Below are 12,842 nucleotides of genomic sequence, written 5' to 3' on the forward strand. Positions count from 1 at the left end.
TAAGCACACAAAACACATAAGTAAATTGAATTCAAACTGAATTATTGAACTGAATCTCAGAGAGAAAAAATAAAGCACACAGATGAAACCTATCAAGTAGGGTAGCTTTGGGCCGGATTCGGTGTGAATACTTAAACATACAAAACACATAATCGAATTGAATTCAAACCAAATTATTGAACTGAATATCTAATTCGAATTCAGCTCATTCACACTGAATGTGAATTCAAACCCAACCTGACGTGACTCGAATCTACCCCTAACTATATACAATGATTTTGACATTGACAAGTATACTGGTAGAAATCACAATAAAAGAATGGGACAGGAAGAAGAATACTAACATTTATAAGCATTTCCACTTTGTACAAGCCTTGATAAACAAGTGTGTAGAAAGAATGCGATCCACCAAGTATGAGTTCCCGTTCTTGATGTGGGTCAAGAAGATACATGTTTTCAATTCAAAAGACTAAAGGACAAGTGCAATCTTACACCATGACAACCAGCAAACTGAGGTTATTTTATTAATGCGTTGTTACCTAAGAGGAGCAGCAGCCACTGTTCTGTGCAACTGGCTGACCTCGGATCTGTACTGTTGGAGGCCTTGCATTGTTCATGGCTGGTTGACTTGCCATTCTGCATTCAGTGACATATTTATACATGAGTACATGAATATAACACAAAGTTTACAGTTTTCTTATTAGTACAAAAAAGGTTATTGAGTTAGCTGAAATTATTTGAAAATAGATTCAGACGGGAACCAACAGTGATAGATGTGGCTTATTATACTAGAGTATGTTAGGTTACAGCCAACAATTCAACCAAATAATTGATACAATTCAGTAACCCAATGAGAAGATGAATAGTAAATTGTTATGTGTATCGATATTTGCTGTCTCTACAATGAGCCACAGTCCTAATTACAATTACAGTACTCAAAAGCAAAAAGAAACTAAGCAATTACACTCTCCCCAGGCCTGGTATTGGAGAGACCAGGTTCTCTCCTACAAAAACCACAGCAACAATTTTCTTCTCCCCTTTTTTGTTTCTTTTAGCCTCCTCCTATAATGCAACAGCCTGATCCCCTACTCCACCCATTCTACATGGTTTGGCCACATATGATAACTTTTTGTTACAATAACCAATCCAACCAGCTTATCCCAATATAATCACTTACATTATTTATTGTACACCCTCAATCCTAACACACTATAAATATTACAAGCTCACTTGCATTAAAGAGTACAGGAAAAACATGAGATGATATGTGGTCAGATCTTAGGCACCACTGCCCACTAAAAACTCATATATATGTATATAAATTACATATGGTGAAGAAGATTTACGCCAGCTTTAATCATCAGACTCCTAGGTTTCAACTTTGCCTGACTTGGAGAAAATTTTCATTATGCATTTTGATAATAGGTTAAGATGTTGTTATAAGTGTCATTCAGCAACTTCTTGATAGAGCTAGTAAAACATGGTCTACTTCTGTCAATAAGTACAGCCTCCAAGAATTACTCTTTTAACAACTGGAGTCCTCTCAAGACTCCAAGATAGTTGGCAATTAACAGCATAATTGAGAAGGAAGAATTATCTTCACTGTGTGTAAATCTAGACAAAACTAAATGACTCTTCTCTCACATATGTGTGCAGTGTACTTGTTCAGATAGACATATACTACAAATAAAAAAAAAAGTGTTGTTACCTATCCTTGATGGCAGCAGCCATAGCCATGAAAGCTTGCTCCACATTTGTAGAATCTTTAGCACTGGTTTCCATGAAAGGTATTCCAATTTCATCTGCAAATGCCTAAAATAGGGGAGAAAACACAACAAATATAACTTGATCACACATCCAACAAAAATTCATAGTATCCCATAAAACATTTTAAAGGGGATACAATAGCCTACCAACTGGAGAAGTAGCTATACCTTAGCTGTTTCATATGACACAACTTTATTAGCGGTGAGATCACACTTGTTTCCAACCAAAAGTTTGTTGACATTATCACTAGCATAGCGATCAATTTCACTCAGCCACTGCTTGACATTATTAAAGCTCTCTTGGTCTGTTACATCATAAACAATCTACCAGAGGAGCCACCCACAACCAACATGTTTTGTCAGACTCAATAAAGGATTGAAATGGAACCAAAAAAGTAAAGTGTAAGATGAGGTTGAGACACCCACTATGATACCATGAGCCCCACGGTAGTAGCTACTGGTGATTGTCCTAAATCGTTCTTGCCCAGCAGTGTCCCACTGCACACCACACAAGTTAATCACTGCACAAAGCATTGAGAAACTATACTTCTAGCAAAAGGTGTATACAAAAATTAAAAGACCAATCAATGCAAAGCTTAGGATTATGAGCACCAATTACAGTATTAAATAAATACATGACATTATCCTGGTGGAACATAACAAAAAAGGGAAGGGCAGCCCTCTCCTAAAACAGACAAATCCTTTTCCACAAAAATGGAAGAATCCACCTTGATGAATCTATGTCTGAGGAAACCAAAACAAACAATTATAAATAAAATGAAAAAGCAGTGAGTATATAAAACCATACTATTTGAAGTTTAATGGTCTTCCCATCTTGCTCCACAGTGCGTATTTTCTACCTCAAGCAGAAAAATGATGATATTAGTGCTACTGGTTCATATATTTCTGTGAGTAGGGACTCAATATAACAATTCGTAAGTGCACACTTACAAAATCAACTCCTATTGTACTGATGTAACTCTGAATATATGAATCATCCTGAATCCAAGAAAAAAAGGAAACAGTCAAATCTAAAGATTAAAGCCCTGAGAAAGTCAGAATGCAATTCATGTACCTTATTTCATAATATATTTCTTTTTTTTATATATGAAAACATACTTATGTTTAATTCCATAATCCCTTGCTTAAAAAAATTAAAAATAACATCACAATTAAATTACAATCTTCTCACTAAATAGATGACGTAAGTTGTCACAATATTACTGCAAATAAAACACTTGAACAGATGGATGATATCCAACTTTTTTAATGTGAAACTTATTTCCCATGTGTAATCCATTATGCATAAGAAAATGATGAAACTATGAAAAAACAGCCACTTCATAAAAATTACTCTAGAAGCTTACAGCAAATCTCAAGAGAAGACATGATTTTCCAACACCAGAATCTCCAATAAGCAGAAGCTTAAACAAATAATCACTGCAAACAAAACATTACAAAATTAACCATCTGTAACACACATAGACCACATACCCTAAAAATATACTAGTCATAACCTATAATATCCACACACCCAAAATTTTTCTTTCCTGAGACATTCTAATTGACTTCAAAAATAAATTACTAATAAAATTTACATATTAAATTCGCTTTAACGATCAATTTTCCATGAAAGAATACATAGATCGAAACTGGCCATTCCTTACCAAAAACAGGAGATTACTAGGACAATCAATCACAATAATTTTAATCAACATATATGCAAAGTCTAATTCACACAGATTAATACGTTCGTCTAAAAAAACCAATGTGAAGAATCTCCATAAAAAACTCGTTAGAAACATAAAAAATTCTGGATTAAGAGATAGTGAATTGGAAAGGGTACAGATGTTCAATTCAACATAAGTTTCATCATATCAACACAATCAACCGATGTGATTCATTCAGCTGATCATCAATATGAAACTCGTTATTTATAGTTACATAACTGAAGGAACAACAAAAAGGTAACGAAACGATAGGAATCTCGCATCAAAATCAAAACCCTAAGACAAAAATAAGCATAATAAAATACGTTATATTCAAATATTTAAAAAAAAAAAAGGAACTTACTACTCGGGGTTCATGATTTTTAACTGCGTGTAGAAAAAGAAAAGGGGAAAAAAAGGCAGCACGATGATTCGTCGGACCAGATCTCGCAATCGGATTTCGCCGGGAAAAATAAAAACGTCAAGAAGAGAGAAAGATAAGACGAGTTTGAGAGTAAAGACCAGACAATAGGAAATAGACGACTTTCAATTCAATCCGAGCATTTTATCTTTGTTTTTTAGCTTTTGCTTTTTTTTTTTTTTCCTTTAACGTTAGCGCCCAATAACCGTCGTTGAATTCACTTACTAACGCCTTATAATGTGCATTATACGGCAAATTTATTATTACAGTGTGATTTAATTATTTTAAATTGATAAAAAAGTTTATTCTTATTGAAATAGTATCTATTCATTTTTTAAAATTTAAATATTTACATATCATCCAATTTTTATTAAAGTTTTTACTATTTACAAAAATAAAAATATTATTTAATTAATAATATTAAAAAAATTTAAAACTTTATTTTATTTTTTTATCATAGATTTGAAAACTAATTTGTAACTTCATATTTTTAAGTTTTAAAAAGTGTTTTTTTTTTTAAATTTTAGGGTTTTTATCTCTTCTAGTTCTAGGGAGTTCAGTCACAAACTGATCTTCTCCGTTTGCCCGCTATCTTTGTTGGCTCTCCCTTGAATCTAGTTAAATTTCCATCTTCATTTCTATGGGTGGGCAAATCCATTATCTTGATTTGCCGATCAAGGTGGCCATCTTCTATCTCCCATCTTTATCACCCCTCGACAAAACAGATGAAAGATAGATGACTGTTGAGAAATCATGAAGAATAGAGGTTATTGAATGTGTTGTATGAAGAGAATTAGTCAAAGATGGAGAGAAGAGATTGCTGGAAGAAGGGTAACAAATGAAAACTATATGAGGGAAACAAAATTTTGAAAAGAATTTTGGGGGGCAATTGTGAGAACATAAAAATTAAAAGAGACGAAACCCTAAGGCTAAGGAAAACAATTATTTTTAAAAACTAAAAAATATGAAATTAACAAGAAATTGCTAGTTTTCAAAACTAAAATAAATAAATAAAATTAATTTTTTTAATATTAACTATTAAATAATATTTTTACCCTTATAACTAATAAATATTTTAATAAAAATTTAATGAAATATAAGTATTTAAATTTTTTAAAGTTAATTGTAATCACTTTAACAATAAACTAAATTTAAAGCAGAAATAAGCCTTTCGGCTTTTCAAATTATAAATAAACATGATAACACCAAGCATGCGACCTCTCATCTGTAAAAGAAACACGAAGCTTTAATTTTTGTCCATTGCTATTGTATGAAACATAACAATTAAGGCCAAAGAACTATTTTTTACTCATGTTTTAATATTAAAATAAATACATATTTATAAAATTTGAAAATCTCAAAATCTTATTCATAATTTAATTTTTGTTAAAATTTTTTGTTAAAAAATAAGAGTAATATTTTACTAATAATATTAAAAAATATAAATTTCATTAAATTTTTTTCTAAATTTTTAAAACTAACAATTTTATCTTTGTCTAAATTTTTTTAATTTTAAAAACTAACATTTTTTACCCTAAAAACCTTAGGGTTTATTTTCTTACCCTCTTTGGGCACCGACAATGATACTTTTGTTTGAGAGCACATAGACCACCATCTCTCACCCTTTTTAATGTGCGATGACGATTCATCTTTATCGATTTCAGATGAATCAACAAAGCTTTATTAATTCTAAACAACTCTTCCTCGCACTGAAGAGATGGTGATCGGTGTGTGGGTTCAAGCATTGTTTTCAGTGATCGAAAAGGGTAAGAAAATAAATCTTACATTTTGGGGGGGGGGGGGGGAGGGGGGGAAATGTTACTTTTCAAAGTTAAAAAACTTTAAACAAATATAAAATTTTTAATTTTTAAAATCTAAATGAAAAAACTTAATGAAATTTATATTTTTCAATATTATTGATAAAATGATGATTTTACTTTTTTTTTTAATAAAAAAAATTTTAATAAAAATTAATTTATAAGTGAAACTTTGAGATTTTAAATTGTAGATTTGTTTTTGTTTTGACATTAAAACTTGGGATGGGATATAGTCACAAGTAATAACTATACTAAGCCGCTCCATGTGATGCGATCCCATAAACCAGCTGTTTAGCCAAGCATATATCAATGAGCTTAGCAAAAACAAAGTATATATCAATGCTCAATTAAAGCTTCCATGTCTTGGCTTGAAATAGTACAGGCCATATTTCTTTGTCTTTTATGGTGCAATTTGCAAGTGTTGGACTATCACCAGCGCAATTAGATTTAATCAACGACTCCATCCCTTTCTTTTATCACATTGGGAGCGACCACCATGTGTGTGTGTGTGTATATATATATAGATATATAATCTTGTTGGTTGAAATCATTTTTATAATTGAAATCCAAATTTATTAAAACTCATAATTAATATTCTTAATAGACTTATAAATCTAACACTTATCACAGATGTAAAGTCCAATCTTTGTTCATTAATTTGAACATGATGGTTTGATAAGAAAGAAATAAAATTTTTGAATTAAAACTCAAGTGAATCTATAAACTAACTAAGGAGAGTTAAATCTTATTTTAGTTTAGTTTAAAACGAATCAGACTTAAGTTGACTCATAATTTAGTTAATACGAACTAGATCTTGTTTTAAATTGAATCAAGAAAAGCAAGACTCAAGTTTAAATATATCATAGATTACACTCGAGAGAAAATATTAAAATGTGTGTAAGTCATTATATATTGTGTATTAAAAAAAATCACAAATAGAATTAGTATTGAGAATGAGATATTCTAAGGGAAATGATGGTCCTAAAGCACATTCATATCTTAATCATTTTCACTATAACATCATATAAGCAGCAGAGATAAAAGAATAACTACACTGTTCATCAAAGTTTATGCAGGCTGCACTGCAGTTTGGGACCTGGGCGAGCACTTTGCTACCAATGAGGCGGGCTGAAGTTTCAACGGGCTCTCATTGATTCGGGTCAACTCTGGATAAGAATTAATTCAAAGTCGATTTAAATTAAAACAGTCAAATTCGAGAATAAGTTCAGTGGTGTCTTCTCCAGCTTACACGTGGTGAGAAGTCATTTCTATGAACACGTGGCATGTTATTAGAAAGCAGCCTACAACTGGAAAAGCTTAATACAAAAGAGCTGATATTTTAATAAATAAATAATATATGTGATCTGTTTGAAACGTGGCGCGAAAAATGTGGTTGATCTTGAAATGTTTAAATCATTCAATTTACATCAAGGAAAATATCAGCCGTTAGATTAACATAATGCAGGGAAACGAAGGTTTCTACTTGATAGTCCGTCTCTGTAACTCCGGGAACGATAAGCTGAGCTGAGCAGAGCGTGTCAGTAGACGCTGATAGGAGAGTTGGCATGTATTGCGTTTGAATCTTCTGTAAGTGGTCTTTCATGTCGCAATTTCTGTGCTGAGACTGCTTGATTTAAATTCCATTGATAATTATCTGTTTCGCTATTGAATTTAATCCTCTTTATCACAATGAGTTATCAAATCGCTGAATGTAATTTCTGCCTCTTTGAATGCTTGAATGGTCTCCGCCGTTGGATTTATTTATGATCATTTGCATTGGTTTGAGGAAAAATTTCCTTAAAAATTTTGATGTTAATTCTTTCGTTGATTCTGTACGATATTTATGCTTGGATGGCTTTAGTTGAATAAATAAATCTGAAATTAAGATATGAACCATGCAATTATGATGAATGGTGAACTACACTTGTTGTTTTTTCTCTTTCTTTTTTTTTTTTTTTTTTTAATCAGGGGGTTATTGTAAGATAATTGCTCATTAACTAAACCAGAAAGTGAAATAAGAAATTTTCCATGTGGGTGATACCACAGTTAGAAAATTGATATTTGCTAAGATTTTGATTCTTGTTAAGAATATAAGCCAGAATTGATAAAGAAATACATCAAGGGAAAAGAGAGGTTGATAAGTTGTAGAGGTTTCTATTAAAGAATTGAAAGGGGAGTTCTTCAGTTCTGGAAGTCTGCTAGTTTCAATCCAACAGTGCATGGTGGTGTTTTTTGTGTTTGTTCTCAATTTCTTTGAATGGTCCAGATTTAATGTGACATGGATTGCCAAGTTGTACAAAATCTGGCTATATAAAGCACTTTGATAATTTGCAAAAGTTTGAGGTTTCTTCTTTCACCTTCATAATTTTCATCAACTATTAGAGCTTAACAAATTAATAATTGAGGGCATCGTTGTGTTGCTTGCTTGAATTTGTGTTTTTAGAATCTTTCTAAAGAGGACTTCAAAACTCCTATCTAAATGTGCGAATTAAAAAACTTTTAGTGGAAAGAAAAGAATCTTTGATAATTTGTTTGCATAAGAAATAAATAAGGGGATATTGAATTTTTTAGCCTTTTTTTAAACAAAATATATATATATACACACACACCACACAACTGATTAGGTTAACAAAAATACCACAATAGTTGAACTTTTCCCAAAATACCCCCTTGACTTGTAGAGAGATTCTCTACCTTTTGCATCAAAGTCGACCATTAACCAGAGGATATTACAGCGATTGGATTTGCAGCTTCAGCGATCACCAGCAGACGACGAAACTCCACGGATTGGTAGTGACGACGTAATGACAGGATGGCAGGTGAGTATTTTTTTTCTAATTTTCCTGATTGTCATCTACAAAGTGAAGATTTGAAATCTAATATGAGGAACCTCATCTTTCTCCCAACTCTAAATGTACCCAAGAATCCTTGGTCCATTGCTCTAGAAGTCATCCTGCTCAAAACTTGCATGACAAGAATAAAGAGAAAAGGGGAAAAATTAGATCTCCTTGTCTTAGATCCCTAGAGCTCTTGAAAAAACCGGCTGGAATGCCATTGATGGAAAACGATGTTGTGGAAACAGTTGGCGTTAACGCCAAAGCGTAGCTTTGTCTGGAAACGGTTGGCGTTAACGCCAAGGCTGCTGCATTATATTCTTCACGCCAGGGCTGCAGTATTCTTCAATCAAAGGCTGCATGCTGCATTATTCTTCACGGGTGATAAAGGCTTCAATTATTTTTCCATATGCTGCTTCAATTTTCTTCAAAGTTGACATGGATTCGTTCCCTGGCTGGAAGGCTGACGCAATAGACAAAGAATCTCTGTAAAAGTCAAGAGAGGTATTTTGAGGAGAAAGTTCAACTGATGTGGTATTTTTATCAAGTCAATAAGTTATGTGATATATATGTATATGCTGTTAAAAAAAAAGGCTAAAAAATTCAATATCCCATAAACAAGTTACTTCTTTCGCATTTGCGGAGGTAGAGATATAATTCTAACATTAAATGCAGTGGACGTTAGCATGAAATTGGATGTAGAGTATTGCAGTTGAATAAATTATGAAGTGCCAGATATTATATTGCTTTCATGATTGAAATAGAGTCAGCAGTCATGCAGGGGAATCAAACAGATAGAGACATTATTATTTCAACCTTTTGCATTATTCTCAAGCTACTACATGTACTAGGAAGATTCCAAAGTAGTACAAAAGCATGTAAGCATATAATAAGATTTATTAGAATCTAAAGCTATTATGCAATATACTATTAAAGAAAACATGGTATATCTGCCTGGAACCCCACTGCATCTTCATTCATGGATTTATCTTCAGTGTATCAATGAACCTGCCTCCAGTTATGTTATTGCTTGATATAAAATCAAGAAAGTCATTGAAACTGAACTCTTTGTAGGATACTGGTTGCTCTTCACTCAGGAGGTCCGGTGCTGGCCTAATTTTTCTGTTAAAGGCTAAGCTGTGAAAACTTGCTATTGAAATTCTCTTCTTTTCTTTTCTGACAGTTGCTCTGTGCACAATGCTCTTGTATTGGCCATTGCTCATTACTTCTATTTGATCTCCCAGCTGAACTATTAAAGCTCCTTCAATTGCTGGAGCAGACTTGTTGTGGTCCATGAATTGTAACCCTGGGCTGCTTTGCAATAAAATGGTTAGTGAACCGTAGTCTGAATGCGGTGGCAAACCTAATGCAAGATCAGGTTCAGGACATGCTGGATAGCAGTTTACTGTCATGATTTGCAGGCCTTCTTCAATGTCCTCTTGTAGGTAATTGATGTTTAACCCTAAGCTTTCTAAAATAGCTTCAAGTACTTGTTTTTGTAGCAACTGCACTGCCTTTGCATAGTTTCCCATCTTCTCCCTAGGAGATAGGAAATTGAATAATGACTTGACACATATGAATTGATTAGGTGTATTATCATGAATATATCTAAGAAACAGTGGCTTTGTCCTTTGAAATAGGCGTAGACAGAAATGCAATAATATTTCATAGTATAGGAGTTCTAAAAAATTCTGGTTATCTTACTTATAACTTGGAGGATTTGAAGGCCAGAGATGGATCCATTTTACAATGGGATGGGAGTAATGCTTGATGAATTCTCTCCAAAAATGAACTTTATCCCTTGTGTGATTTACACTGGTGCCATACCTTACAGGCTCGTGAACATTATCTGACATGGAAGCATCTTTTCCTGAATGGGCAAGTTGAAGAACTCTGTTGCAGCATCTAGGGCATTTTTCATGATAGAAAGTGGGACTCCATGGTTTATCACCTGAAATAGTGTAAGTTCTTTGCGAAATATTATGCAATAATTATGATAACAATTATAAAATTATGTATGCATGACTTTGTATATTATGTAAAGATATACTCACCTTTGATAAGTCCTCTTTGACAAATATGTTATTTTTAGGTCTTCTTAGTAGTCACTGATGGTATGCCATGTCATGTGGCAGGGAGATTTACTTGACATAGCATAAAAAGATAACTGTCTTTTAGAAACCATTTCTTTATTATTTTGTGAAACAACATATGTTCATAGATGTGAGTCAACGAGTGTAAGAAAGTGTGCTTCCTATAGGTCCAGATGAACAAGTAGCATAACTGATAACCGTCACCTTGTAGGATGTAACCCAGGTTTTTCAGGTCAGACTTTAAGCATAACAGGAATCATTTCACACATGGGAATAGATTTTTTTTCTTTATATTTTGTAAGCTCGTATATAAATTGTCATAGGACTTTCTGAAATAGCGATACATGAAAATGGAGAGGGAAATACGGCTGTTTGGCTACATCTGCAATTTGCAAATTGCGCAACCTGAAATTTAATGCTCCCCTGTTTTAATTTGTGAATATCCTCCTCTGTTCCTGTTGCTAAGGCTGAGATGGGCATCCTATAATATCTATGTGCGGACGAAATTAGTACCTTGCGTTTTTGTCATCCCATTTGATGACAAATTCATGCTAAATATAAAACAAAATCAAGGATCAGAGAGCTAAGAGAAGGCTTCTAAAAGAGAATATGATAGAGACCGGGCCAGATTTGAGCCAAGAGCCCAGAAAAGTGTTTATTTGAGCTGGACTAGATTATAAAATAATGAACTTGAGTTTGAGTTGGAGCCAACCGAGGAGTCAAATTCGAGCTCAACAACATGGGTTTCATCAAATGTTGGCTTACTGGCTTCTCAGGAGTTCATCTTTACAATTTGCACTGCAAAATGCAACGTCATTGTTTACTAGCCCACCCATTTTAGTGTAAGACAAGTGGCCAACTGTCAAAGAAGAAAGGAGACTCTCTCTCTATATAATATAAATTTTATGAAAAATTTTGGTTGCATAGTCTTAATTATCACCATAGCAAAGTAATAAATTATAAGGATAGCCTCTAGATATATCAACTATATAAATAGGAGATTTAACATATAGATAGAAATCTTTCTATTTAGAAGTAGTAAGAAGATACAGTCTTGATGGTTTCAGTTATTTTTATAATTCTCTTAATATGCCGTTTCATTTTTCTTTTTTGTGTGATAACTTTTCGTTTTCATTCTTATATTTGAATATAACATTAATTTTTTATCTTTCGGAGATGACAAAATCAATAATTTTTTTTAATAACATAATTTCTTAAACACTTAAATTCAATGTATAATGATCAAATTATATTAAATTATATAATTACACAACTAACATGTTATATTGTCCTATAAATATATGATTTTAAATATGTGATTGTATAACAGTTAATGGGACAAATTTTTGCATCTCTTAGAGTTACTTTTGGTTGGTGAAAATTTCATCTGCATCAACAACAATCAAAATAGGGGTAAATTAATTAATTTATCCTCTTTTTAATCATGCTATACAATTTTAACCCATTCTTTATTTATTATATAGACATAGATGAGAGCCCAACTTTGTATCTATTTTACTCCTTCCTAACCTTATAAACAATTATCTTATAAATAGTAAGTATGAATGGTATCACACTTACCTATCAATCTTATGCTTATTTGCGAACATTACTTTGTAAATACTGTTAATAAACAATATTTGTGAAACAGCATTACACCTATCTTATGCTTATCTGTGAACAGTATCACACTTATCTATTTACTTTTGAATAATATTCGTAAACAGTATTGTACCTATTCCCCTACCCCACTCTTATTATTTTACTTTCTTTAAAAAAATCAAAGTATTCTGCTTTAATATAATACATTTTGATATAAATAATTAATTCCTATATCTAAATTAACTATATAATAATAATATCCACAACTTACAAATTAACAAATCATATTTGTATAAATATACAAAGAAGTCTCATGTTTTTAATTTCAAATCTTTAAATAAAATATTAAATAATATGATGAAATATAATTTACTTAAATTAAAATGATTTTGATACAGAATCTTTTTTATTTTAAATTGATTTTTAGATAAAAATACGAATGAAAATAAGTTTTAGGTGACTAAGATTTTAAGGTCAAGGATGAAGGTAACAGGTATCAAATTAAAATCTTAGCTATATTCATGTAATACATAAAAAAATAAATTAAACTTATATAGTGTGATTATAAATCATTAAATAAATTAATTTCTCCAACTTACA

The 12,842-nt window shown here is 32.0% G+C and overlaps 2 protein-coding genes and 1 long non-coding RNA gene across 6 annotated transcripts; 1 reads left to right on the forward strand and 2 right to left on the reverse strand.

Moving 5' to 3' along the window:
• Window positions 1-320: 320 nt before the first annotated feature.
• On the reverse strand, window positions 321-4,049 carry LOC123216504 (ras-related protein RABD2a). Its single transcript, XM_044636927.1, has 8 exons — window positions 3,840-4,049; window positions 3,134-3,206; window positions 2,718-2,765; window positions 2,575-2,622; window positions 2,193-2,264; window positions 1,935-2,090; window positions 1,709-1,812; window positions 321-636 (listed from the first exon to the last, which is right to left on the reverse strand). Exons 1-8 carry the CDS (start codon window positions 3,851-3,853, stop codon window positions 540-542), a joined length of 612 nt encoding a protein of 203 aa, XP_044492862.1. The 5' UTR covers window positions 3,854-4,049; the 3' UTR covers window positions 321-539.
• Window positions 4,050-7,089: 3,040 nt separating this feature from the next.
• LOC123215804 lies at window positions 7,090-10,610 on the forward strand. 4 transcript variants are annotated; one of them, XR_006502165.1, is made up of 5 exons: window positions 7,090-7,300; window positions 8,395-8,532; window positions 8,637-9,051; window positions 9,792-9,992; window positions 10,382-10,610. It is a non-coding gene; the product is annotated as an uncharacterized LOC123215804 (long non-coding RNA). The 4 variants fall into 4 exon arrangements; XR_006502163.1 differs by having other exon boundaries at window positions 8,449-8,532; XR_006502164.1 differs by lacking the exon at window positions 7,090-7,300 and adding an exon at window positions 9,622-9,686 and having other exon boundaries at window positions 7,676-8,532.
• On the reverse strand, window positions 9,525-10,496 carry LOC123215803 (2-oxoglutarate-dependent dioxygenase 21, chloroplastic-like). The gene is made up of 2 exons (XM_044636050.1): window positions 10,252-10,496; window positions 9,525-10,086 (listed from the first exon to the last, which is right to left on the reverse strand). The coding sequence occupies exons 1-2, from the start codon at window positions 10,401-10,403 to the stop codon at window positions 9,525-9,527; spliced, it is 714 nt and encodes a 237-aa protein (XP_044491985.1). The 5' UTR covers window positions 10,404-10,496.
• Window positions 10,611-12,842: the final 2,232 nt, after the last annotated feature.

Source organism: Mangifera indica, chromosome 5, assembly GCF_011075055.1.
Source record: "Mangifera indica cultivar Alphonso chromosome 5, CATAS_Mindica_2.1, whole genome shotgun sequence".
NCBI classification, from domain to species: Eukaryota; Viridiplantae; Streptophyta; class Magnoliopsida; order Sapindales; family Anacardiaceae; genus Mangifera; species Mangifera indica.

Bases quoted from the DNA above. Each gene is read 5' to 3' on its own strand.
- LOC123216504 (XM_044636927.1), bottom strand. The intron at 2,766-3,133 runs GTAAGCTTCTAG...TCTTGGATTCAG, and splicing joins GTCTTCTCTTGAGATTTGCT to GATGATTCATATATTCAGAG. The intron at 2,091-2,192 runs GTGGGTGTCTCA...CTCCTCTGGTAG, and splicing joins GTGGGGCTCATGGTATCATA to ATTGTTTATGATGTAACAGA.
- LOC123215803 (XM_044636050.1), bottom strand. From the start codon at position 10,403: ATGTCAGATAATGTTCACGAGCCTGTAAGGTATGGCACCAGTGTAAAT. The intron at 10,087-10,251 runs GTAAGATAACCA...CCTATCTCCTAG, and splicing joins TCAAATCCTCCAAGTTATAA to GGAGAAGATGGGAAACTATG.